This window comes from Halichoeres trimaculatus, unplaced genomic scaffold, assembly GCF_033239565.1.
Source record: "Halichoeres trimaculatus isolate MK-OKI-2021-1 unplaced genomic scaffold, fHalTri1.1 fHalTri1_scaffold_9, whole genome shotgun sequence".
Lineage (NCBI taxonomy): Eukaryota > Metazoa > Chordata > Actinopteri > Labriformes > Labridae > Halichoeres > Halichoeres trimaculatus.
Window position 1 is genome coordinate 22,828,037 of NW_027437188.1, and position 25,613 is coordinate 22,853,649.

The 25,613-nt window shown below is 38.1% G+C and overlaps 4 protein-coding genes across 6 annotated transcripts; 1 reads left to right on the plus strand and 3 right to left on the minus strand.

Moving 5' to 3' along the window:
* Positions 1–996: 996 nt before the first annotated feature.
* Positions 997–11,573, minus strand: sgcg (sarcoglycan, gamma). Its single transcript, XM_074679775.1, has 9 exons — positions 11,523–11,573; positions 11,153–11,397; positions 8,809–9,017; positions 6,658–6,762; positions 5,648–5,735; positions 4,669–4,788; positions 4,270–4,342; positions 3,838–3,961; positions 997–2,348 (listed from the first exon to the last, which is right to left on the minus strand). Exons 3-9 carry the CDS (start codon positions 9,001–9,003, stop codon positions 2,181–2,183), a joined length of 873 nt encoding a protein of 290 aa, XP_074535876.1. The 5' UTR covers positions 9,004–9,017; positions 11,153–11,397; positions 11,523–11,573; the 3' UTR covers positions 997–2,180.
* A 1,995-nt stretch (positions 11,574–13,568) lies between these two features.
* rps25 (ribosomal protein S25) lies at positions 13,569–15,867 on the minus strand. The gene is made up of 5 exons (XM_074679854.1): positions 15,783–15,867; positions 14,871–14,960; positions 14,575–14,758; positions 13,725–13,823; positions 13,569–13,637 (listed from the first exon to the last, which is right to left on the minus strand). Exons 1-4 carry the CDS (start codon positions 15,783–15,785, stop codon positions 13,729–13,731), a joined length of 372 nt encoding a protein of 123 aa, XP_074535955.1. The 5' UTR covers positions 15,786–15,867; the 3' UTR covers positions 13,569–13,637; positions 13,725–13,728.
* A 705-nt stretch (positions 15,868–16,572) lies between these two features.
* On the plus strand, positions 16,573–19,478 carry trappc4 (trafficking protein particle complex subunit 4). Its single transcript, XM_074680228.1, has 5 exons — positions 16,573–16,808; positions 17,086–17,260; positions 17,488–17,591; positions 17,814–17,940; positions 18,080–19,478. The coding sequence occupies exons 1-5, from the start codon at positions 16,634–16,636 to the stop codon at positions 18,156–18,158; spliced, it is 660 nt and encodes a 219-aa protein (XP_074536329.1). The 5' UTR covers positions 16,573–16,633; the 3' UTR covers positions 18,159–19,478.
* On the minus strand, positions 19,170–24,035 carry slc37a4a (solute carrier family 37 member 4a). Of its 3 annotated transcripts, none has more exons than XM_074680227.1 (9): positions 23,764–24,035; positions 22,919–22,945; positions 22,530–22,762; positions 20,806–21,049; positions 20,394–20,552; positions 20,219–20,304; positions 19,772–19,885; positions 19,525–19,663; positions 19,170–19,336 (listed from the first exon to the last, which is right to left on the minus strand). In XM_074680227.1, exons 3-9 carry the CDS (start codon positions 22,758–22,760, stop codon positions 19,170–19,172), a joined length of 1,140 nt encoding a protein of 379 aa, XP_074536328.1. In that variant the 5' UTR covers positions 22,761–22,762; positions 22,919–22,945; positions 23,764–24,035. The 3 variants fall into 3 exon arrangements, with proteins under 3 accessions (XP_074536328.1, XP_074536327.1, XP_074536326.1); XM_074680226.1 differs by having other exon boundaries at positions 22,919–22,983; XM_074680225.1 differs by having other exon boundaries at positions 22,919–24,035.
* Positions 24,036–25,613: the final 1,578 nt, after the last annotated feature.

A 25,613-nucleotide genomic window follows, 5' to 3' on the forward strand; every position in this document is an offset into this window, starting at 1 on the left:
GGTTACAATCACATTTTATTCCATTCTGGTGCTGCAGTAGGTTTTCATATTTTTATTCAAAAATGTCTGGCGTTAGCATTTGTGTCATCATCGTAGTAGTTGCACAGTCCCTGCATAGGTCAAGGATCCAACTCAGACCCTTGATCATTTGATTTGTCTAAGCAACTTCCTCTGTTCAAGATTTCTGTCCCTCTACAGCTGTTACAAAGTCAAAGGCAAAAAAATGTGAATAAATACCTTTGGGAGATGCAAAAAAGATTAGTGCAAAGTTTTTTTCAGATGTACACATTACACACCTGTCAATTTGCAGATATATCCTGAATTTATGTTCTTTTGTATTTTGCTACTTACTTAAATTTAAATTCATAATACACTACTGGCAACTACAGAACTGCTTTTCAGGGCTCCTGGCTCCAGTATTATGAACAAACAGACTTTTTGTCACCGAAAATAGTCTGTTTTGCTTGTGTACAATAATACACTAAATAAGAATAATCTCTGAAACTTTGCAGTGTGTTTGTTTATTTTTTTTCTTAATTTCTCAAGGTAATTTAATAAGATCTGGCAAATTTTTATTGAGATATAATCTGTACATTCTCAGATTCAGCCTATTAAAGTCAATATTCAGTGGAACATTGCTTCATTGGTTGCTGAGCACAGACAGCTGTGATAAAATGTGCAGGGACCACCTACAAATTATTCTAAACGGTTCTATATGGATGGTCGTAGATTTAATATTCTGCAGCAATAGTGAAACAAGATGTGATATAAATCATGATTATCACCCTGCATAAATGTCTGTTTAAATAAACATTCCCCATACTGGCCTCCAGTTGGAAATATGACAACAATTAGGGAAAATATACTTTTGCATAATATAAGAGAATTCAGTAAATCAGTGAATAGGTCAATAATTGACCAGTCATCATTCAGTAATTCAATCAATCAAACAAAAAACTTTATTTGAAATAGCACCATTTCATAACAAATGGGACACTTAATGAAAAGCAAGTCTGTACCACACTGTGATATCATTTACAAAGACCTAACACCAAAGAAAGATGATATTCAATCTTATCTTAATCCAACATTTGTAACACACTGTGTTGAAATCAAGCAAGTTACAGTAGCAAGGAAAAATGCAGTTATACCTTACCTTGCATGCCGCTGTGAAATTAATTTTCCCTTAAATGAACTTGTGTATGTGTGGTGTCAACTCTTTTAGCCGAAGCAATTAGCTTGAGGAAATGTACTTGATATGTTTACTGTCTTCACCCAGCTGGCATACATTTAAGTGTCACCAAATATACTTCACACACACGTATTTAGTCTAAACTGATTACTTAAGTATTGCATAACTGACACCATTCATGTCTGCAGGTGGAGAGACCCCCTCATCTCAAATTTCTGGAGTCTTTTTTTAGCTGCCATTATAAGAGGTCAAGCTTGTAGTGATAAAACAGACTGCAGCTCTCTGTTTATATGAAGCAATATTTCACTGGGTAGTTACAAACCCAGAAAGACTAATCTGTAGATAAACTTCTGGTACCAAAGACCTGAAGTTGGAATAAACCTGTACAAAAAGGTTGTGATTGAGAGCTCCAGGAAGTCTTGATGTTTCTTTAAAAAGTTGCTTAGGATTTTTAAAAGTTGTTCTCTGCATCAAGCTCAAAACTCAAACTCTCTATGTCTCTCTGGGTGTTTCAAAAAATGTTCCCTCCCAAAAGATAGTTTAAAAAAAGGAACACAAAGACACTTCAAGGCTTCTCGGGGGGCATCAGTAACCACATGATTATTTCAATAACACTCTCTGGACTTTTTTTTTTAATAATATAATTCTAGGCTTTGATATTTGATGAGTAGTTTATTGCACCATAAGAAAATACTGCTTTGGTTTTAAGCCAACAGCCCCTTATTGCCCAGCCATGATAATATATGTGCAAAAAGTTCTCCACACTGGTCTGACGATGGTAAATTTGAAACTGTTCTGTTAAGTTGGAAAAATTTGGATGTGATCAATAAATGCATTTCGTCGGATCTCTAGTTTGTGCACCAACAGGTTTTTCATCTTTATAAGGCCTTCAAGGATCAAGTGAACACTTACAGATCAACTGTTGTGCAAAGAAAAAAAAAAGATCAAGCCATACACAGGAACGTTTAAAAAATGGTTATGACTAGTTCTAGCATTCCTGATTCTCGCTACAAGTGGAGGTGACCCCGGCCTTGGACAGGAAGACTTTGCCACTAGGACAAACACAGACTTCAAAGAGACCCTGTGCATCTCCAGAAACACCTCCTTCACTCTGGGGCAGACTTGGCATTCGCACAGTCTCAGCATCCAGCACCAGCTGCACAGAACAAAGGTAAGAAGCAAAGAGATAAGAGAAGCACAGAGTTAAATTTAATGAAGAAGAAGAACCAACCTGTGGCTTACAAGTACATTATGCAAAAAAAAAAAAACTATGCAAGGGTTTATGGTCATATTATCAGATTCAATTATAAAAAAAATGTTGCATGTTTATTTTTTTTTATATGAAGACTTCATTTCTATTCAACAGACTTGACAAGCAAACTTTTGTCTGTTAGTTTCTTAAAATACGATATTTTCCTGGATTTGCCAGGTGAATGCAGCTCAATTGCAACCTAAAATAAGATTTAAACACCTGCTTTGATCTCAGGTTTTGCACAGTCTATATTACTGTGAAAGAAGATGACACAAAACCAAAGTTTGTTCATTTCAATGTCAGTCTTGTAACCATATATAGTAGATATCAGAGATAAATGGAAGGATGATGATATGATATACCCTGTATCTACATCGCTATATGTGTATAGATTTACTAGGAATAAATGAAATAATTTTACTTGTGTACTCTTATATAATGCTTCATATTCTACTTCAAATAGTTAGACAAGTTGCTTAATCATAATTTCCCTCCTGTCTCTCTTCACTTTTAGACATGTATCCCTTTTTCAGTTTTGTAAAGAACTATTTTAATGTACAAAACCCTCTGCTGGTTAACTACAGCAGAACTAAAGCAAAACTGGCCTGATGACCCCTCTCAGAGAAATTGAAACTAAAACCCTCAAAATGGAATAATTTAAGTCTCTTTGAAACACTTGAGCTCCTCAAGGAAGTCCCCTCTGATAAAAGTACCCAAGTGAAACTGTGAGAAATGGTAATTATGTAGCAGCATTTTGCTAACAGCAGCTTACTTTTTTGTCTCTGTGATCAAAGGAAGTGTCAGGTCCAAAGTTGACGATTCCTCGAATGATTCGTGGTACTCGATTACAAAAAAATACTCGAGTAATTTTTTCCGCCTCGAGGAATCGTTTAATTTTTAAAAAGATCAAAGAGTGGTATTTCAAATAGAGCTGAGGCCATATTAAGAGAGTTTTCAGACCCATCAAGCTACCTCTTATACAAAATAGCAACTAGCAACAAATCTAGCTTCTTTTCTGGAGTTTGGAGACTAATGGGTCAGTCTACGAAACGGGTGCCATTTGGGTCCGCAACATTTGATGAGATGTACAAGGCACAAAAAATGTGTCAAAGTGTGTTTACAAATTTTGGAGCTACCGATGCAAGTGCTCTTACTGACATGCTGTATCAGAAAATTCTATTTCTTAAAGAGAAAAATTTTCATTCGAAAAATAACTGCTCTTTAACTAAACAAAAATGTATTTTATCCGATTACTCGATTAATCGATGGGATTTTCAGTAGAATACTCGAATACTAAACAAAAATGCGTTTTATCCGATTACTCGATCAATCGATGGGATTTTCAGTAGAATACTCGAATACTAAAATATTCAATAGCTGCAGCCCTACTTACCAGTCCTTTACTGGATTGCAGAATGACATCCATGTTGGAAGCAGCTTCAATGTTGCCGGCCAGGGCTTTCAAATGAATTCCTTTTGGTGCATCCATACTAAGAGAGCGAGTCGGTGATTCCAGCCTAAATCAAATCAGACAATTGTTACACAAGTTTCACTGTTGTTTAACAATTACTATCTGAATTTTTTACAAGATTAAAGCACAAGACCTTGATTTGTTGATTTAACATAAAACACCAGTAATGACTGGTAAAGAGTTTAACATTGGGAAACTGCTGTCATCATAATGCTGTAAACCCTCAATATTCTCTGTTTTTTATTCTGCAGATGATTTTCTTTTATATTCTGTCCTTCTCATGTTTCCTGCGTGGTCTCTAGTTGCGGTTGTTACTGGGTGATAAGATCTTTAAGAGGTGGCTGAAGTGCTGACCTTAGGTCTTTCAGAGGTTCTGATTTCAGCTGCGGTACCTCCACTGAGTGCTGGAACAGTGCACCTTCAGGACCTAATGGAGATAGAATTACATATGATCCACTTTTGATCAAATCAAGTCTGTGTGAAAAGTGTGTGTGTGTGTGTGTGTGTGTGTGTGTGTGTGTGTGTGTGTGTGTGTGTGTGTGTGTGTGTGTGTGTGTGTGTGTGTGTGTGTAACATTGTTGTATGTATATTTTCTGTTGCATCAAACTGTCACTGTTAAGTTCTCAGCTCTTATTCTTATTATCCAAATCTACAAAAAATAAAATAATATGAAATAAAATAAATTAAAGTGAAAAATCCAGGAATAGTGAAAAACATCTATAAGTGGATAGAGCAGATGAGATGTTTGGATACCTGTGACTCGTAGTTTGTCTGGTCCAATGACAGTCTGCTCACTATCAGCGGTAAAGAGCATGTTTTCATTGTTGGAGTTTAAGAGCAGGCTTTGACCGTGTCCATTGACCTCTTTAGTATCTACAGCCACAAAACAAAAACAGCTGTTTAGTTAACTGATGGAAAGAAAAACAAACAGTTTTCTTCCTGTTATTCTTTGACACCTACAGCACAGAGATATGTTCAAGCATTCTGCAGAGAAGAGGGATCCATTTCCAAAAATATGTAAGTTTAAATACTGAAAGGGTAAAACAACTACCGTTCATATAACATAGTGTCATACACGCTGTGTAATGTCACATTGAAGACCTCATCCAAAGAAACCTACAAGATAAGCAGCTCAGGGACTCTGAGTGAGCTCAACAGTTAGAAACTTTAACAGGACATGAAGATTCAGAGACAAGCAGACAGATAGTGGAGAGGAAGGGAGGAACAGGAGCTCATTGTCTGTAAACATGCATCAAAATGAAATTAGAGCCAGTCAACAGCCGTCACGCGCTGCATATGCAACCAGAGAGAAAAGGTTTTTTATGTTTATTTCCCCTGAACTCATCACACTTTTATCTGTTCACAAAAAGTAAATCAGCTGCTCAAATTTTTAACACATTTTGGCAAAGTCACATAGGAAAAAAAGATGACGGCTATTGCTTTCTTGTTACTAAAAGCATATAACAGCATAATGAAACGCCTTTGTGAGGTCATTTGTTGACCTTTAAAATGATTACTGAAAACTGTTCCCAACAGCCTCTCTAGGATTACAGTCCTTTCTGTACTAGAAAATTTACTTGTACAAATCATGTTACACTAATTTTAGTTTAAATGGAAATCTTCGAGATAAATGCTTCTCCATGACTTAGCTGCTGTCATAATACATCACTCTAATGTAGAGCAATTTACAGTGTGTGTCTGTGTGTGCTTGTGTTGCTCTTCTGGCTCTTACCAACACTCATCCTCCCTGTGACATCACCGTTTTCGTTGCGGGCATTGAGGGAAACATTTTCTAATGAGTTTATAAGAAGTGAAGAGTCCTGGGGAAAAAAAAGATAACAACCACAGTTTAATGCTAAGAAAGTCCAAAATGAGTTTGAGCATTTAATACAGTGTCTGTTTTAACAATATCAATTTGAACAAACGCAGAGAGAGCCTTGTAACAGGAAACTCAGTAATTTGGTCCAGATTAAAGTAAATTAAGAGCTCATTTATGGCGCTGTCATGAAATTATGTAGAGCAGTAACTGAGAAGTTGGATGTAACAGTCTTGCTCCTCTTACACAGCAAAAACTGAAATCTATATATAACTGTTTATATCATTTTATATGTCTTATGCAACTCAATGTAAACCTCAGTCAGTGAGTCCAGAAAAAAATGTCTTACTTCAAGATATTGAAAGAAAAAAAATCACACCTGGATCACTTGTAAAAAGTTTAAAAAAAAAAAAACATCCGTTAATTGAGCAACAAAACTAAACAGGTTGAACATTTTTTAACCTCAGGCCTGAAGGAAAATGTTCCTGACAGGACTGTAGTAGTAAGGCCAAAAAAATAAAAAAAATTCTAACTACAGGTAAACAACTTCCCAAAAGTCTATCCTTCTGCAAGTACAGTCAGGCAATAAACTACTTCTTACATTTAATCCAGCGAGAGCACTTCATTCACACACAGTTTGTCTCGACAAAATGTGAATCTGAAATGTGCATAACCCTCACAAGAACTGGAGAAATAACTGCTTGGCTGTCTCGGGTGAATTAGATTTGAGCGACAACAGGAAATATAATCTGTACAGATCCAAATCACAAATAAGCCTGTTTTACAGGAAATTGAAGCCATTGCCAGGCTGTCAGACCACTAAACGTGCAAATAGAAGATTTAGAGCAGGATGTGGAATTGGAAGAAATGAGGTATTGTAGAGGAGAGAAGAATATAAGAGGCAAGAAGAGTGAGTTTTCTCTTACGTCTCTTGAGTGGATTTCCTTGGCATATAGTGGGACTAGAAATTCTGACTCCCCGTCCTCCAGCTTCACTCCCTGTGAATCTACTTGCAGGTGTCCCATCCCATCCTATAAACAAAATGGAAAAGCACATCTCATCAGATAAAGATCTCACAAGAAAGGTTCAATAACAGTATTTGTTATGAAACTGACATCATAATATAGTAGGTTGGTAATTGTACAACAGGGTGACCTCACTTGCAGGGATTTGGGCAGGCTTACAGGGAACTTTAGGCTGGATTTAACAGCATGTGGTGGGAGGAAGCAAACAAACAAGAAGGTGCATGTTTTACCTGAATTCTTTTTAAGTTCCACACAGACCAAAGCTTAGCTGGTTGTTTCCTGTCCCTATCCCTCATTGTTTGTAGATGTTTCAGATGAAAAGAGTAAATCTGCCAACACCACTTCACAACAAATACAACATACAAATACACTGTTATAGTTGTCATTTCTGTTTAACCCAACACGCATCCAACACAATTCATCAGTTTTCCATATACTCTGAGCTACTGTTGTAACATTTGGAGCACGAGGCCCTCTCTGGTAGTCAATGTCATAGTTAAACTTAAAGAGGGGTTATCATTCTTTTTTGTAGGCTTTATATACTGTCCTTCGGGAACCTTTGCAGTTTCTTTATTTGATGTACATCTCAACAAAAATCCATGTCTCTCTGGTATTTTATAAAAATTCTATTTCAGCCTCTGTATGAAACATTTTGATTTAGCTGCTGTCTCTTTAAGGCTCTCCACGATACAACCCCCCTTCCCTGTGATTGGTTGGCCCTCTGGAGGCTTGCTGGGGACAGAGCTATATACAGACCTTAGTGTTTGAGGCCCTCCAACATGTAATGAACCAGTTAGGAGACCTTTTTGTGAAGCACTCTTTATTTCAGCAAGTCTTGTGAAGACCTGGTGAGGATCTCATGCTAGTTTTTTGAGCAGTTTAAAGACAAATTCTGGGACTTCTACATCATTTGAATAAATAGCGATTTGAAAATCTGCACACATTTAGCATGAACATTCAACGTCGTTCCAACATATACATTTAAAATATGAGAAAGCATATAAACTGCCCTTTAGTACAATCACTTTTAAGTAACTGCAGATCACCTCTTTATCTAATCCAACTTCTTTCACTTACTCAAGCCCTCATTTAACCGACATCTGCTGAACAAATAGAAGTTTTATCTATAACTGTGTTTGATAGATGTGAAACTTGGGGGAAGATGATCACTGTTCCTAAATTTATTCTGCTCTTTTGAACTATGAATAAAGATTTGCAAATAACCGTTACAATGAGTGTTGATTTGCACAATGCTCTGTTTCACTGTCTGTCCAGTTTTTGATCTAACTGTACGATATTCCAATCAATTTTGGTCAGAGAAAATAACCAAGAAGGGATGTAAGTTTTTAGAGAATGGGACAGAAAGCTTGTCTTCTTAAAGCCATGTACTGTTTTGTTTATAGTGCCAGTTGGAACACCAATCAACGGTCGTTAGGTTTCACCTCATTACCACCAGACAAGAACCAAAAACTGGGTGGGACCATCAACAAGAGCCTTGGAGGAAGTTACACACTCTGCTTCATAGAAAACAGTGGGGAGAAACATTTCAGAATACAGATTTGTGCTTTACGCTAAAATCTTTTAAACAGTCATTTCCAAAAGAAACCAAATCCAGAATAAGGCTGGAACTTTGATTTTTTCACAAGATGTTATTTGTGGGGGTCTGAGAGAGGTAGCAATGTTCCCCTAAGGGGATGAGGCCACATGAGACTAAACCAGTCAGTCACACCCCCTCTGACCCTGTGGGTATTTTTGTATCCAAGAGCGCGCGTATGGATGTGTGTGTGTGTGTGAGTGTGTGTGTGTGGACTTGTTATGTCTCTGTTTAAATCCTTGGTTACCATCTGGACCTGAGACAAAAGCTCAGACCTCAGACTGCCAAGACTTTAACTGATTAATACCCAAGCCACAAAATAATGATAAAAAATCTGGCAGGTTATCATACTTCAGCTTAAATATGTAACATGACAATTCAAATAGGTAAGTGTAAGACAAACATAGATGGAAACGATAAAAGCTATGTCAGCTGATGTATACATCCATAATGCTCACCATGTTGAACCACATCACCCTGAAGATCCAGATGGTGAGAGCGAAGTTGACCACCAGGATGACGATGAGCAGTAGGACGAACAGATAGAGGCAGCGCTTCCTCCATCCATAGATGCCAATACTGTAGATGTGGCCGGGCGTTGACCCTGGAATGTTGCTGTAGGGTGTTGTAGTGACATACTGCTCCTGCACCATCTGAGAGCTGGACTCTACACACAGACACAAAAGTAAGGAAGAGGAAGAGGAAGAGGAAGAGGAAGAGGAAGAGGAAGAGGAAGAGGAAGAGGAAGAGAAAGAGGAAGAGGAAGAGAATTATGTTAAGGCAACTTCAGGCCTTTCTAACTTTGTCAGCCAAAATGTAATAAAAATATTTAAACCGACTGTTTTAATATTCTATGGGATTATAAATGTGGGAATGTGAGGTAGGTAAATCTCCGACACTAACAGGAATTAGAATTTCACTGTAAACCTCAGCAGTGGATAAGTGGGGAATCAAACTTGCACATGTTGCTGGTGGAGTTGCTGCTCAAAGGAGCGTGAAAGACCTCCAGACTCCTGAGCTGCTGAAGTTTTCCCTTTGTGCTACCTTAGCTCTGCCCAGAAAAAAAATGCACAGACCTACTGGTGTTGATGCCATAGTCCAGGCACAGGATCAGCTCTTTGATATATCAGATATTGGATATTTGATCTGACTTTTTCAGTGTGGAATAGACTGATACCTGAATCTGATCAGTGCATCTTCACTACAAATGCACAGCAGAAGTAGTACTCTCTTGTCACATCAGCTGGCTCATGTGTATGGTAGACAGGGCTTTGGTTGCAGAACTATAAAGAACCCCCCCAGTGAGCACATATAATCATGCAGGTGGTGTCAGAGCCAAACACTGCAAAGCCCCATGGGGCTGCAAAGAGAGTGATTTTTCTCCATCTATTGGATAAACAAATTTTAGAATCCTGCAGAACACTGTTTACTGAAAACAATGCCAGAAGATAATGCTGTCAGATAAGAAATGCTATGAGCCAAACCAGACTGAATAGACAGACTGCTGCAGCTTTAACCAAAGTGAAAAAATTCTAACTTTGCATCAGCACCTTTTCACTTCACACTAAAAGGGTTTGTCTTAACGATGCATCTTGTGTCAGCAGTGCCTTCTGAAACTGACTGACCTCAGTCTCCACCTACAAACTAAGCTGTGATAAAAAGCACTTTAACACACATAAACAAAAAGATGACATCTGACAAAATCACTGTTCTGTTTACACAAGGCAGAGGAGAGCAAATGAGTTAGGACAGACTTGAAGCAATGTTAAAGTTTGGGGGGATTGGGCGTGATATGATTGTTAGAATAGAGGAGTTCAGCATGTGGAGTGACGGGCAACTGAGATAGACGCTGGGAGAATCTTGGACTGAGAGGTAAGACACTGCAAAACTCAACACAAAGCAAGTTGTTTTATCTTGTTCTGAGTAAATACATCTTGCTGGACTTATAATAAGCCCAAACAAGTCCGAAAAAATCTTTTTCAAGATAATATTAACAAAGAAAAATGCCTAGATTGAATGTAGTGAGTAAAGTGAATAGAATCAGAATCCGAATCAGAATACTTTATTGATTCCCGAGGGGAAATTTCATTACAGGTTACATCCCTTTCAAGATATATGAGAAAACAAACATGGGGAAACACAGAAATGGGATGAACCTAGGAGCTTGCCAGCTACCCAGCACCCCTTTGCAATAAATATGAAAAAACAACATTAGGAAGAGAGAGGGTAAGACTTTGATTTGTTTGATTATTCACTACAATGAACTCAGGGTTTGTTTTGGTGGTGATATATTATAAATATTATATATTATTATATTAAGTGTGCTGGAAAAAAAGACAAAGACTTAATTCTAAATTTTTACAGTGACTGACTGGCAATGTCTCCAATTTGCCATGATGTAACTTCTAAAAATAAGACACAGCACTGTGAACTTCGCTTAAAACGCAACACAGGATACACTTAATTTCCATGACAACACTAAAGAATGACAAAAAAAGAAGTGCTGCTCACAATGTAGACAAAATACCTAGGAGGAACTGTTTTAAAAGTTAACTTCATATCCTATTTTGGTTGGCCATGTATTAAGTCATGTCTGGCAGCCAAAACAACTTTCCTAAATTCATAACTACTTCTGTTAAGACTAAAAAGAAATCACAGCAGAACATAACTAACAGACTGGTTATTAAAATATCCTGTATGTCAAGCATGCTGGTGTGAAACCACCTAAACAAGTCTTCCTTAAAAGGAAGTAGAGAATGGAACGTGTGAGATTATGTCTGAGAGAAAAGGTGCTCTACTCACTGTTATTTGTTTTGGAAATAAGTCCTTGTTCCTTCCCAACAGAAAGGAGAGCTCAAGCTTGTATGTGCAGCTCCTGAAGCAGCAGTAAGCTTCTGACTTGTCTGTCAACCACTCAACAGCTGCGTTCCATAAATCCAACTCTGGTTGTGCTCTGGTCAGTCTTCATGACGTTCCGGCTGGCTCCCCAACTCACTCTGACTCCCTCTGCCTTTTCCTGCAGACTCTCGCATATCCTCAGAGTGCATCTGTGAGACAGAAACACAGAGAGGGGGAGAAAGAAGAGATTTAACCACCAATGGGGACGTTTAATTTCTCTCTCTCTTACACATTCACATAATAAATAACCAAGGCTGAGGTTTGCCATGCATACCAGTGAGTCACTTCCACACCCCAACCCAAGGCTCCATGCAGTCCAGTCTAATTTTAGCCTTCACTCTTTGCTCTTAATGCAAGGTTAAGCTCGTCTTTTACATGGCTCTCCTTTACGGGCCACAGGACCTTGGAAATGGAAAGAAGTTTAGATGACAGGTCAGGGCAGCAGATGGGCCAGGCAGCCAAGTCATTAGAAAGCTAAGGGTTTCAATATGAACTGCGTGGGTATTAGTTTAGATTATTTAATGATAAAATAATTTCTAAGGCCAGATTAAGACCATTCTTAAGTTACTACATTGATACTACCTATGGCTATCCCCACACACTGGTGACACAGTCATATTTGAGGTGATGCTCTCTGCCCAGAGACACTTCTGTGTGTAAACAGTGGAAACCAGATTTAAACCCCAAACCTTTCCTTGGAGAGATGACCGACTCTATCTGAGCCACAAACTCATTAATCTCTTATCGTACTGTAAAAGTATTTCCGAAATGAACTCACTATAATTAAATTGAAAAAAGAAAAACACTCCGAAAATAGAGCCTTAAAATGGAGCATAAAACTTTCCACTCTTAGTTTGCGGTCTGTGTCAAACTTATCAGGAAAATGTGCGCGCCAGTTGGAAACTCTGACCCATATGTTACGCACGGGAGGGGGAATTGGCGACGCAGGCGGTGACTGTGTGAACTGCAGTCAGATTATACTTTGATATTTTTTTACACATTTTATTCTATTAAAAAACAACGTGTTATCGGACCCACGTCACCATAATAACTACATTTAGCATCTTTTATTTGGACAACATGTGAGCAGTTACGTTATTTAGATATGATGAAAGTCATATGATTAAGTCATCTTTGTATTTAATTAACGTTGTCTTACCTTCAGATTACTCCCGACATTTTCTGAGGGAAAAAAAGAACCGTAGTGTACCGTACTTCTCAATAATTTAACACAGCCTCAGTATTTTACGATGTCTGTCAAACTTTTTTTTATTTTCGTCAGCCTTTAGCTGTTGTCGGATGGTTTCACCGAAAGAACCAGGACTCACCAGTAGAGGGCGATGTCCTCACTTACCAACACCTCCAAGAACAAGATAACAGGACATGCTCCAGTAACAATGAACTAGTTTCATTGGCAAAATTAGATTTTTTGGATTGATTTAACTGTTCCATTCTACTTTAAAACAGTTATTTAATGTAATTATACATCAAGTTATCAAATATATGTTTATAACTTAACATGAACTGATAATGTAAGCCTTGTTTAACATGAAGAGTTGCTTGGATAATTTCAAAAACAACTTAAGTCCAGTTAACAGGGCATTCAAACTGCTGAAAAGTCAAACTCATCAACAAAATATTCAAAAACAAATGAACAAATTTGGATGAAATACTACACATATATACACATATAATTTTGCACAGAAAAAAAAGTTGTAATCTAGCTGCAGGGTTTCAACGTGTGTTCTGTAAAGAGTAACATTTTTTCCAAAACTTGTCGGATTAATCCTCAACACCACGGTTTTAATTCATTTTCTTTTTTAAAACATCACTGAAACAAGAATGCACCATCTGAAAAAAATACCTGGAGACTTTTGGAGAGCTGTTAGAGAAAAATGGAAACTAATATTCAAGAAATTAAAATGAACAAGGGTTGTCTTGATATCACCGTTTGCCTTTGTTTTGGGTTGCAAACATGATGTTAGGGTTGAACAGATAATCCTTAAACACACAAACATCACTAGATGCATACTCTACATGGGAGAATTTTATTATGCAGTCATTGAAATGACAGTTCTCAGCAGGCCCCTCCCTAACGTGATCATTGGTTCAGACTAACGTGACAGTAAATTTTTTTAGGAAGAGAAAGAAGCTTTGTTTTCCGATTTGACTTTGTGGAACGCTCCTGATGGTCCATCAAATGTACTTAGATTATTAATGCCTCTACGAAGCTATACTTTTTACACTTTACATAGGAACATCAAACAATACAAAAATACTTTTCATTCTCAACACAACAAAATAATGAGGACCAGTGGAACAATTTTTTTTAAGTTTTTATTCACCTTTCCTTACAAACGGCACAGTAAAAGGAAGCAGACAGGAGAACCTGCAAAAAGAAAGAGAAAAATCAAAACCATTTAACAAAAATTACAAAATTACATCATGTATATTTGTACTATTCTTGTCGTTGTACCTGTTTATGCTTTCTCTGCTGCTGCCTCCTCATCTCCACCCTTGGTGTTACGGGTATAAATCAGCTGTGCTCTATGTTTGGATACCAGTTTGATCATGCCTGGAAGAGATTAAATTAAGTGGTTCAACATCACATGGACCATGTAATCTGTTATTTAGTAAAGCGGCCAAACAACTGATCACCTGATGTTTGTCTAAAAGTCTTTGGTGCAGTTTGTGTTCAAAATAATTATAAAATGCACAGTATGATCTATAGACAGCTGGTAGCTAATATGTGGATAATGCTGCTTCTAACCCACTCTGACCATGATTTTTATGATGCTTAAGGATTCACGTCTGAAATTTTGGAAACTTATTGACCATTTGGAAAATCTGTTTGTATGAACTTTAAGGATTGGTTGTTCATAAGTTTTGATACAATGGATACACTTATTTATTCATTCATTTTTGTCTTACCCAGAACAACTGTTACCTGATTTGCCCTTCAAAGTCTTATGTAGCTAAAATTCAAGTAGGAGAAAAAAAACAGCTCAAACTGCAGAATCAGAAAGGTGATTTCCTTTCATGCTGCATATTTTTCAAGTTCAGAAAATTGTTGAGATTTTAAACTACAAAGGGCTTAGTATAAGGCAAAAGTATAAAGTCTTTGAACATTTTTTTCCACTGCGTGAGCTCGGAATAAATTCTCACAATGAGTATGCCTCATCCAAAATTCTGGTGTAAGATAAAAACTGAACCTTTTCCTAAAAATTGGTTCAGCAGCAAGCCAGAAACAATCAAACCCGTCCATGATCAGTGAGGCGTGTGTACATTTTCCAAGACAATCATTAGATGTCAGGGGAGATGTTCACCTTTGGCGAGCAGTTCCTGAAGGGCATTCCTTGCCAGAGAGCCACGGATCTTTAGCCTTTCTGACACAACGGCGGGGGTGATGAGTTTGTAGTTGGGAACTTCTTTATACAACTTATCGTAGGTTGCCTTGTCAAAAAGCACCAGGTTGTTGAGCTTGTCCCTCACTTTTCCCTTGGACCACTTCTGCTCAGAAACAAAGAGATGAGTTACTCAGGAGGAAACAAAACACTAGCAAAGTCATCAGAGTGTAAGAACATACAGCATAGTATCATGATAGTTATTAACCACTGCAAACCTTCTTCTTGGCCTTGCCCCCAGACTTGTTGACTGGGTCCTTGTCCTTCTTGGACTTCCCAGTGTCCTTCTTCTTGTCTTGCTTAGGAGGCTGGAAATGAATAGAGTAACAAAATCAAAAACTGTCTCACTTACTGATCGAGAGTTCTTGGGTTGGGGGAATAATTCTGCAGTAGGCCTGAAAAAGTCCTGATTACAGCCTAATGTAAAACCAGTACATGTGTTTCCAGACGGATGACCCTCCGCAGCATCCAGAAAACATTAGTAAATGTAGGTGCTTCGAAAATGGAAACGGCATAGCGACCAAAGAGAGCAATATTAGTACTCGTGATGTAAAACTACTAGTAGGATTTTGACGATGTCGGAGACACCGGTTCGAGATCTTAGTAGAGGTAAAAATGCCGCAAAAAACCTCCCATATGTACACTCCCTATTCATGATATGAAATCCGAACGACTAAAAAATGCATGTTGCTGAGAATCAGTGGTAAACAGTACAAACACGGGATAGGTTACAAACGCCTTTAACGGAGAGCGCTGACGACCTGTACTTGCCCAAATCTTACTTACCTTCGTTCAATACCCCCCAGAATTACATAGGTTTGGCCTTTTGCTTTATTCTTCTGCTAGATTTTCTCAAAAGTTATCAAACTGAGACTTTCTAGTGCCTCCCTTATCTGCCTTTTTTTGCTTTAGCATCACCGTAGCAGAGCAGCATGGTGGAATTAGCTAGCTAGCTATAATGCTAACCGGTAGATATTCTACAAATGTTTGCATCATCCTCACTTTTTATTAAGGCGAAGGGGTAAATACGACTAATATATCACGGACTACATCTGTATAACTTGACGTTGACTTGGCGTATGTGCTACTTCTTTCATTTGTTTTGAAAAACGTGTAAGGTCTTTGCTCACCATGTTTCCTCGTCAAGATGTCGGACCAAAAAGGAAGTTCAACCCGTGCAAGAGCCCCTTAGACAACCTGTACATACGGAAGTGGAACAAGGGCCCACGGGAAATGAAGTTTTAATCTAATCACACAGTTTTCGTGCTAATGTAATTTAAATGCAGTAGTTATAACTCATTTTATTATTATTATTTTTTTTTAATATTGTGCAGGGTGAGTTGTTAAAGATGGGTTTTTTTTTTTACCTCAACGACCAAACGTTACTGCGTTATCATCGACCAAACCAGGGATTAAAAAGAACCAATAATCAGGGGAATACAGCATAAAAGACATTTTATTACCCATGGGAGTGCCTCGTTAAAGAAGAAATGCTTATCATTTCCCTTTCTTCAATGTTTTCACTGCCCTTTTGTTTACTTTTCCATGTCTAGCAGACAACAGCCAATCATAAATGAGGAGGATTGCGATCACAATATATTGTAGTCACAATATTTCAGTCTCTAACTAGAGATACGATAATTGACTGGTTCTGCCTACACACTGCCCAAAAGAAAAAAAAAAGTTTTGTCAGAAGGATAGCAATGATAGGGTGCTTTTTCAAATTTTGAGTGCGAAGAAGGATTTTTTTTACCTTGCAGGTCAAATATTGCCCCTATGACCACATGACCAGATATGTTCTGCGGGCAAAAGCTGTTAGACCATGATTTGGACAGGGGGATATTTATATGCCGCCATAGCGCTGCTTAAAAAATGTAGTCAAGTTACTGCTTAAGAACTCCCGTCCAGAGGATGGCGACAATTCACTCAGCAAAAAAAACACATAGAAGAGGCTCAAGAAGAAGAAGTTGTCTTTGCCAAGATGGTGATATTTGGTGTTTATGTTGTGAATAAGGCAGGAGGTTTAATTTACCAGTATGACAACCACGTCCCAAGAGCCGAAGCTGAGAAAACATTTAGCTATCCTCTGGATTTAGTTCTCAAGCATCATGATGAGAAGGTCGTCGTTTCGTTTGGACAGCGAGACGGAATCAGAGGTATCGTTTGAAAACATTCTGCTAGCTAGCACTTTTTCTTCTTCCTGCTTTTGACAGCTATCATACTACAGCAAATACTGACTAAGTCCCAAGTTAAACCGAACTTTGGGGAACAAACTGAATGAACAGGATACCATCTACGCCGTGTTATTAGTGTAACCATCAAACTAGCTGCAGCTTATAGGTCTGAATGATTGAACGAGAGGAGACAAGGGTCTGTTGCTGTGCATTTAATCAGTTTTGTTTTTCTGTCTTTGCATTTGCTGTTTTTCTCCAGTCGGCCATGCGTTGCTGTCCATTAACGGAGTCGATGTGATTGGCAAGAACACAGCAGAAGGAAAAGACATCCTCGAATACTTGAAGGATCCTGCAAATTACCCAGTGTCTATTCGTTTCGGAAGAGCACGTCTGAGCTCCAATGAAAAACTGATGCTAGCATCTATGTTTCATTCGTGAGTCATTTTACACAACTGGTGTCAGGGCTGGTCTGTTGTATCAAAACAGGCCTCAGATCTGATGAAAATGAGTCTGCAACACTGACTTCATTGAGAGGTTTCTTTGTATTTTAAATGGTTGTTGAAAAGCTTCAACCCTGTGTGAATTGGTCATGTATTTGGATTAAATATTCAATGTGAGTTTTGTACAAGTTAGTAACAGTAGTCTTTGTGTTTCTCCCCAGGTTGTTTGCCATTGGTTCACAGCTGTCTCCTGAAGTTGGCAGTTCAGGGATTGAGATGTTAGAAACAGATGTCTTCAAACTTCACTGCTTCCAGACTCTCACAGGTCTGTGGTGTGACAGCCAGAAGTTTTTTTTTTTTAAAAAAGTCTAGATGCCATATTTATGAAAAGTGTATGCGTTTGTCACAAGGAACAGAAAAAGAGCAGACACATAAGCATGCAATGGAAAATTAGACTGATCACACACAACCTGCCTCATTCACAGGCATTGACATTACTAGTTTTGAAATTGTTGCTTTCCTCACTGATCCTATTCTGTTATTTCAGGAATAAAATTCATTTTGCTGTCTGACCCTCGACAATCTGGTGTTGATGCCCTGTTGAGGAAGATATATGAAATATATTCAGATTTTGCACTCAAGAACCCATTCTATTCACTGGAAATGCCAATAAGGTAACCAAGAGCATGGTTGTGCCTCTGCTATACTGTGTGCTTTTTTTTTTTAGTTTCTTACACAATCCAGTGTCCTAAACTCAAACACGTAATTGCTCATGTTTTCTAAATTTGAGTGTTTGATATTTCTGGTTTTTAGGTGTGAACTCTTTGATCAAAATCTGAAGAGCTCCTTGGAGATTGCAGAGAAAGCAGGCAACTTTGGAGCTGGCTCTTAAACCACAGAAGCCAAGAGAACATTTTCCACCACGTGATTTGTCCACCATTGAAATGTCTGTTTCTCACTCTAGATTTATGAATGAAAATCATGTATGAAAACTGTTTTGTAAATACATTCTGTGATGATTGCATTTCAGCCTGTATGTTAACTGTTTTGTTTTGTTTGAAGGTTAAATAAACATGAAAATATTGTATCATCTAACTGAAGTGTTTTAGGCAATGAACAAAAACAATGAAAATCAGAAAAACAGAAGATGTATTGTTTATTCCAGCCTTTAATATCACACTTTCATCAAGACAGTTGGCACTGTTACCTTTTTAGCCTTTATTTAATATCAAAAATACTTTTCTTAACATGGTCTATTTATATTCTGCCATTACTGTAATGTACAGTAATTATTGCCATGTTTACACATTGTGTAGAAATACAAACATCAACACTTATGGGTATTCCAAGATAAGAGGGTGAGCTGGGTCTGTGGAGCCAGTTCACAATGTTCATCAGGTCTTAAAGCTGGCTAATTAATTCTGTCTTTAAACTTGTTTATTCTAAATTGATTAACCTGGTCAGGATAAGTATATATGTATTAGAGTTTTACTGAATAAACATGAGGGATGATGTGTGAATTGTGATTAAGACATTATATAACAGTATTTTTATGGATTACTCTCGTTACTTGCAGCAGCCGAGCAGATTTTTTATCCTCATCTTTCCTCATAGTCTCATCCTGTCAATATATTAGACAGTGATAACTTCTATTGTGCAGAAGTAGTGTTAAATTCAGGGCTTAGCTTTCATGTGAGTGTGCACAGGGTGGGCACCAAAAAGTCTGAGGTAAAGGAGAAAGTTTACAACCATTGGAAATCTCTGTCTTGAGCTAACACTGTGTTGAGCTATCTTACTTAAATGTAGGAATCTTAGGTATGTTGAGCTTATTTTGTGGTATATCCCTCTGTATTCCGTAGGATTGCACAATATATTTTAACATTAAGAAAGGTGTAGTGATGATTTATTCTGCCTTCTTTGGCACATGACCCATCTTTGTTTGAATGTTGCGTAGCAGGAAGAATCCAAGAGCAGCAGCCCCCGATGAAACCTCTGCTATCCAGAAGGCCATCTCCCAGCCATGGTGCTTGGCAATGGTGCTGAATGGCAGGCCAGCCAGGAAGCCCCCAACTAAGGCAACCATAAGACGATACGGTTACATATATTAAGGAATACAGAATCAAGTATTTAAGACTTAATCTGCGGCAGCAGTATAGTCTGCGGAGAACATGTTGTAGAATACATAAGCAAAATAAACTACTATTAAATTTAAGCTTCAACATGTTATTGAATTATGACCGCAAAAGCAGTAAACTTACCGTTGGCCATCAGGGAAACAATTGCATGAGATGTCCCGCAGTAATTGGACGGAGCACTCTCATTGGCTATGACTCCAAACAATGCTATTGGCCCATAAGAGGAGAAACCAAAGGCAGCGCCCAGGCTGAGTATCCACACCTGGATACAAACATTTGTGAGAATTTATGCCATGTTTCCTATTTGAAAAACATCTTTGTATTATTCACATAGGATGCCAGTGTTGGTGTTCTGTGTTTGAGGGAATACCGATGAGCTGTTTGGAGTTACTGTTACTCTGAAGAGGTACATGGACACAAATATCCCAGCCATCATGAAGATCAGGATAAAGTGGCGAGGATTGCCGTAGATCCTTTTGCCTTGCTGTAAAAAAAATAAACATATTTGCACTGAAAATGATCCTAAATTTTGCTCTTACAATTCTTCATAGTTGTGAAATAATCTATTTCAGGTTCAAGCTTTAGCTTATGCTAAGATGAGAGGGCCAAAGGTTTACAACATTAACATTGAAATGAGCAAATGAACAGTTACTGTTAATTTGTTGTGTTGTGACAACATGTGGGGTTGTCTCAACATAATTACTCCTATCTGCTAATCATTTATTTCCTGTTTATGACCCTTTTTATGACTTTGTTGGCAGCTTCAGTACAACTACTTCTATGCAAGTCATGCGAGTGTGTTCTGTTTGTAACCTACTTTAGCCACAGCCTTATCAGAAATGTATCCTGCTGCAAGACTCCCCATCAGGCCTCCGACCTCTAGTGCACTCATAAATGAGCTTCCTATAGAGAAGAAAACAGTAAGAATAATAACTAGCTATGTAACTCTCCCAGGAGACATGAAAGTGTCCTCTGTTTTGGGCTGTTCTTACCCATGAGCGCAGATTGTCCCTTGTCTTGAATGAGGAACAGCTGACCCCAGTCAGTACAGGCAGTTTTTACCCCAAACACCACCATGTAAGAGACAGAGAGCAGCCACAGGTAGGGTGACAGCAGAAACTCTGACAGGGTGCTGTCGCCACTGGGGGACCCTGAACAAGAAGCAGGCATAAGACTGAATGTGACTTGTCGATACAGTGTTTTGGGTGATTTTACACGAGACATTAACATAAACAGAACATAAGGTGGGGGACATAAACCTTGGACACTTTGCATGTTTACGAGCTAGATGCACTTAAATGGGACACGCTGGGTACAGAGTCCATCCAACGACTGACCATTGGTCACTACATAAGGCACGGGTTGTTTGAACACACAAACACACCTGCAAGCAAGCAGTCTCACCTCCTTTGTTCTTCGTTTTTGCAACCTCTATATTGGGCAACCCCACATCTTTGGGCTCATTCTTGATTAACAGCAGGCAGACGAAAGAGAAGACCACACAAATCATCCCAGATACAGACAGTATCGTCCTCCAGCTGTAGCTTTGGGACAGCACTGTTGCAATAATGGGGCCTGCGCTGCCAGCCAGGTTCATGCTGCATGAGAGAATTGCCCAATATGTTCCAAACTGAGATGGCTCAAACCACTGGAAAAGAGCATACAACAACAACAACAACATGACATCATGGTAGAGCAAACGAGTTGCTTAATAATCACATCATACATAAAAAGGAAGGATAAAATGATGATGGTCTAACTTGTTTCTTGGGTTTGTCTGCTTGTTTTTAAAGGTGCTATAAGAATTAAGCTTTTATTATTATTATTATTATTATTATTATTATATTATTATTATTATTATTATGAGGAAACTGTTCAACCAGCGTTATCAGATGTAAGAAGCTAATACCTGAAGTTTACTTTAAGGTTGCTGTCTTTTATGATATGAGAGGCTGTAAATCAGAAATAAGAACAAATGAGAACTTGCCACTATTTTCATCTGATAGGCATAACATGTACTGTACACAATCAGGTTACAAAACCAGGTACATACTAAGGAAATTTAATGGTGTAACAAGTAATGCACATATTTTTTTCTTTACAACAAAATTAATGATCCTAAAACAAATTCTCAGTTGATTCCTACATGTAGACCATATGGTCTAATATGAACACCAAACAGTCTGCCAGATCCACACAGGATTCAGCAATGTATAAATTTAAAATCAGTTAAATTGAGTAATTATTTTCAATGTTGCCTCTGAAAATTAAATTTGAAATCAACAATTTCTGAGTAAGTGTTAACACAGACTATGTCTTACCCTATGTTTGCTTTGATTTAAGCCATATTTAATCAATATTAAAATTAAAAACACAAACAAAGCAAATGTAAAAATTAGAAAGAAACGATGAGGAACTCCACCTGACAAGTCCCATTTATTGAAAGGATTTGGAACAATGCAGTAAAGATTGCGTTTTTGGTGTTGATTCTGTATACAGTATATAAAGAACATTAAACTGGAATAAACTTACTTACAGTAAGATGCAGTGTTGACATTGTCACACTCTTTACCCACAGTCTACCCACATTGATAAAGTTTGTATTATTATATTTCAGAAATTCAATTTTCAATTTCAGAAATAAAAATAGAAATATATGTTGGTAAAAATTTTGGAAAATATTTACCAACCTAATCTAAACCAAAAACCTGTCTTTCAGCGAACCTAATCCTCTTCCAATTTTTCGGAGGAATGTCATGTTTTGGTTGGATCTAAAGAGAAGCATGGGTTGCCCTTGATTACTCTTACTCCTTTCTTTGATAGCAGACTCTCCAACAGATTTTCCAACAACAGAGACAGATCACCCACTCATCCCCTTTGGCTCTAACAATGTCATCATTCCGCCTTCTCAAGGGCTTGTGTCAGTTCTGCAGTATCAATCTGATTTAAGCTTTTGCAAACAAAACCTTTAAGAGAGTTCAGAGACTAATTTAAATGTTCAATGTTTGATTTTTTTGGATCTATTTTGCATCATATATCCTTCAGACACATGACCAAAAAAAGAGAAATATCTTCATTACAGGGTGGGTTTAGTGCAGAACTTATATATTAGCATGTAATTATGGTACCTTGCGCAGCAGCCTACCACAAGGAGGCCAGCCAAGCCCCTGACCCAGGCCGTTGATGAACCACAAAAGGGAGAAGACAGAGACAGCAGATGACCAGGAGAAGACCACGTTGATGCCTCCCACCAGGCACAGACCAATGGAGAACAGCCATCGAGCACTGATCTGATCAGAGAGCACCCCACTGATGAACTTACTTATAGCATAGGCCAAAGACTGACTGCTGGTGATCATGCCTGAGCAAAAAGAGGGCAGGAGAAGACATGTTATGTCAGGAGAACTAATGTGTGCAGCAGGATTTTCTGGTCACACTAATTATAAAATGAAGCACTATTTTCTGCATTACACAGAATGGTTGATAATGATCATGAAGAAAATAAAGTGTTTCATACCCAGGTCATCTTTATCCAGTTTGATTTCTTGCATCACAGAGGGCATCACAAAGGAGAAAGTCTTTCTGTTAAAGTAATACAATGTGTAGCCGACAAACATGGCAAAAAATATAGTGCCCCTGTAGTATCCATAACTTGCTGAAGCCATGGCTGGAAAAATAATCCCAAGGAAATGTTAAAAATAAAAACTAAAAATCTCAAAGAAACACTGCTCTGTCCTGTGTCTGGCACGCCTCTGCTGCCTGTGCCAGTGAACTTTGCTTCACTGTACATATGTAGCCGCATGCATGAGGGGTTCTCAGCAGTTGAGGTTAATGGTCAACTACACTGGGCGGAAACTGTTTGAATCTGTTGATACCATGTGCTGCAGGTCAGCCAGGGCGGATGGGGAAAGAAATCAGTCAGTTTTTGGCATGAACACTCTGATCTTTTCTTTTAAGGCACCAGTTGGGATCATTCAACCTAAACAATGATCTTAATGCTGTCTTCATCTTTCTCCCTTTGAAGATGTTATGGAAATAGACAACTGATTACTACTATTAATGATTAACTGGGGAATACAATTCTAGCTGAAAAAGAAAAAAAATCATCTTAACGAGCTAAGGTGTGCAAGAATCCATCCTGATCAACACAAAATATGCGTTTTTTATGCAAGTGGGGAGAAAATAAGTAGGTTAGACAAATAATGTAGACACTAAATAATACAGACGATGCCTGAGCTTCAAATGTCACTGGTGCTTTAGAAAGGAGTGTTGAGGCTTCCTTGTTCAAAAAAGAAAAAAAATCAGTGAAAAATACGAACAACATGTGGGTATTCAATAACTCGTGTCTCTTTTTCACCCTACCTTTAGGGCTGAAGCTGAAATATTTCGTTTAAAACTGCCAACGAGATCGGAGCAGCAAATCAATTTCAGGTATACGGAAGTAAATTTTATCTGAACAGTTGCGCACAAATTAGGAAAATATTACACCACAGATCTAAACTAGCTCATCGATAACACATTTGAAATTCTTAACTGCTACTTCTTTTTTCATTTTGTAAAAGCAGCGGTGTAGGTTTTTATCTAAATTATGGACTTCATTTCTTCCTCAAATCCCTCGGATAACCTGTTTGTTTGAATAATATGACGACATGCTGATGGAGGACTGTCCTTGCTTGTGGTTGGCCACGTGTCTGCACACCGCCCCCCGAACGTGAGCGCGTTGACGTCATAGGTTCACAGTAGCGCCAAGAGCGAAGATTCAGGTCTGCTCCAGTGTAAAATTGTGAAGTGCGTGAGGGCCCTCGCGCTGACAATAACATTCAGCATTCAGTGAGAGCAGTGAGATGACTCCGGTTGGTTCACTAATCAAACCGTATGCTGAACGGGTTTCTCTGAAGCCAGACCCCTATGAACCAGACCCAAAAATATGTCAGGACTGTCTTCAACTCAAGTCCACTTTACAAACTACATAATCAGAAAGATGAGCACTTATTATTGGCCACGGGAACGACTTTTTGCCCCATTTATAGGTTAATTATTATTTATTTATTTATTTATGAATTTATTTATTTATTTACTAATTCGTTATATACTCAGTACAGTTCTCTGTCTTTTATAAACAAGGCCAGAGATCTCATTCTCTTACTCATTCTCAGCAATCTTGTGTGCTGGTCTATAGTTTAAAAGGGTTTCTGGCAGGGCTTTGACATTAACACAGGCCATGCAACAGGCCTTTGGCGGGTTGAATTTTATCTCAAACATGGAGCAGAGAGACAAGCAACAAGATGACTGATGATGAAAGCTCTGAGGAAATTTAATTGACCTTTCTTCATTGTCATTCTCATGAAAAAAGAAATGATTTTCTGATTACAATCGTTAATAAATATTTTAGCAGTGTCTCTTGCTGAGTTTTTATTAGTTCAATTAATCCCCTTTACCAATACTATTATAAGCAATAACAAACTACTATTTTAATTACTATGACTTAATAGACTGCATATTTTCGCATGAAAGGAGGATAATGTTACACACAACTTTATCAGAGCTGAATACCTGATTAAGGACCTGTGGATTTTAACACTGATGTAGCTAGTCTTGTTTTGAGTGTGCATAGGGGTCATTTACATTCAAAGAGGTTGTAAATAGTTTTAAAGTAAACTTTAGCATGATATCATTGGCTTTAATCATATTGAACGTAATTATCCAACAACAAATTGTGGCCAGTGAAACTACTGAGTGGCCAGTAACTCAGGGATACCACTGGTCACAGTGGCATGGTGAGCAAAAAAGTTAATATCAAGCCCTGTTTATAGCTATATACATTGCAGTTCTGTCTTTTATAAACATGGCCAGAGAGCTCATTCTCTTACTTATACTGAGTAGTCTTGTGTGCTGGTCTATACTTTAAAAGGGTTCTGGTTTATTGGAAAAAGTTTATGTCTTGATATCCAAAACTTGTAAATATCAACAGTTAAAGCAGTAATACGCCCCGACTGACCTGTAGGCTCGAACCTCTCTCTGTAAATGCTGGACCTTCCCACTAAATACGTTCGTTCACTGAATACCCACGGATGGTGATATTCTCCTCCAACTATCTGACTTCTCTAGAAGCTAGGAGTCGTTTGCTGTGTGTCAAAGTGATGGTGTTTGGGTAAAAAATTGCGTTTTGTGGTTATTCGCTGAAACTGCTTGACTTTACTTTATATTTCGCG

Coding starts and splice junctions, on each gene's coding strand:
- sgcg (XM_074679775.1), bottom strand. CDS start 9,003: ATGGTGCAGGAGCAGTATGTCACTACAACACCCTACAGCAACATTCCA. Junction 3,962..4,269: donor GAACCTCTGAAAGACCTAAG/GTCAGCACTTCA, acceptor GATTTGATTTAG/GCTGGAATCACCGACTCGCT. Junction 2,349..3,837: donor TGCAATCCAGTAAAGGACTG/GTAAGTAGGGCT, acceptor TGTTCTGTGCAG/CTGGTGCTGGATGCTGAGAC.
- rps25 (XM_074679854.1), bottom strand. Junction 14,759..14,870: donor GGGGCAAGGCCAAGAAGAAG/GTTTGCAGTGGT, acceptor GTTTCTGAGCAG/AAGTGGTCCAAGGGAAAAGT. Junction 13,824..14,574: donor TCAGGAACTGCTCGCCAAAG/GTGAACATCTCC, acceptor AATCTCTTCCAG/GCATGATCAAACTGGTATCC.
- trappc4 (XM_074680228.1), top strand. CDS start 16,634: ATGGTGATATTTGGTGTTTATGTTGTGAATAAGGCAGGAGGTTTAATT. Junction 17,592..17,813: donor CTGCTTCCAGACTCTCACAG/GTCTGTGGTGTG, acceptor CTGTTATTTCAG/GAATAAAATTCATTTTGCTG. Junction 17,941..18,079: donor TCACTGGAAATGCCAATAAG/GTAACCAAGAGC, acceptor TCTGGTTTTTAG/GTGTGAACTCTTTGATCAAA.
- slc37a4a (XM_074680225.1), bottom strand. CDS start 23,066: ATGGCTTCAGCAAGTTATGGATACTACAGGGGCACTATATTTTTTGCC. Junction 19,664..19,771: donor TAACTCCAAACAGCTCATCG/GTATTCCCTCAA, acceptor GTTTGTATCCAG/GTGTGGATACTCAGCCTGGG. Junction 19,337..19,524: donor TGTTTCCCTGATGGCCAACG/GTAAGTTTACTG, acceptor TGGTTGCCTTAG/TTGGGGGCTTCCTGGCTGGC.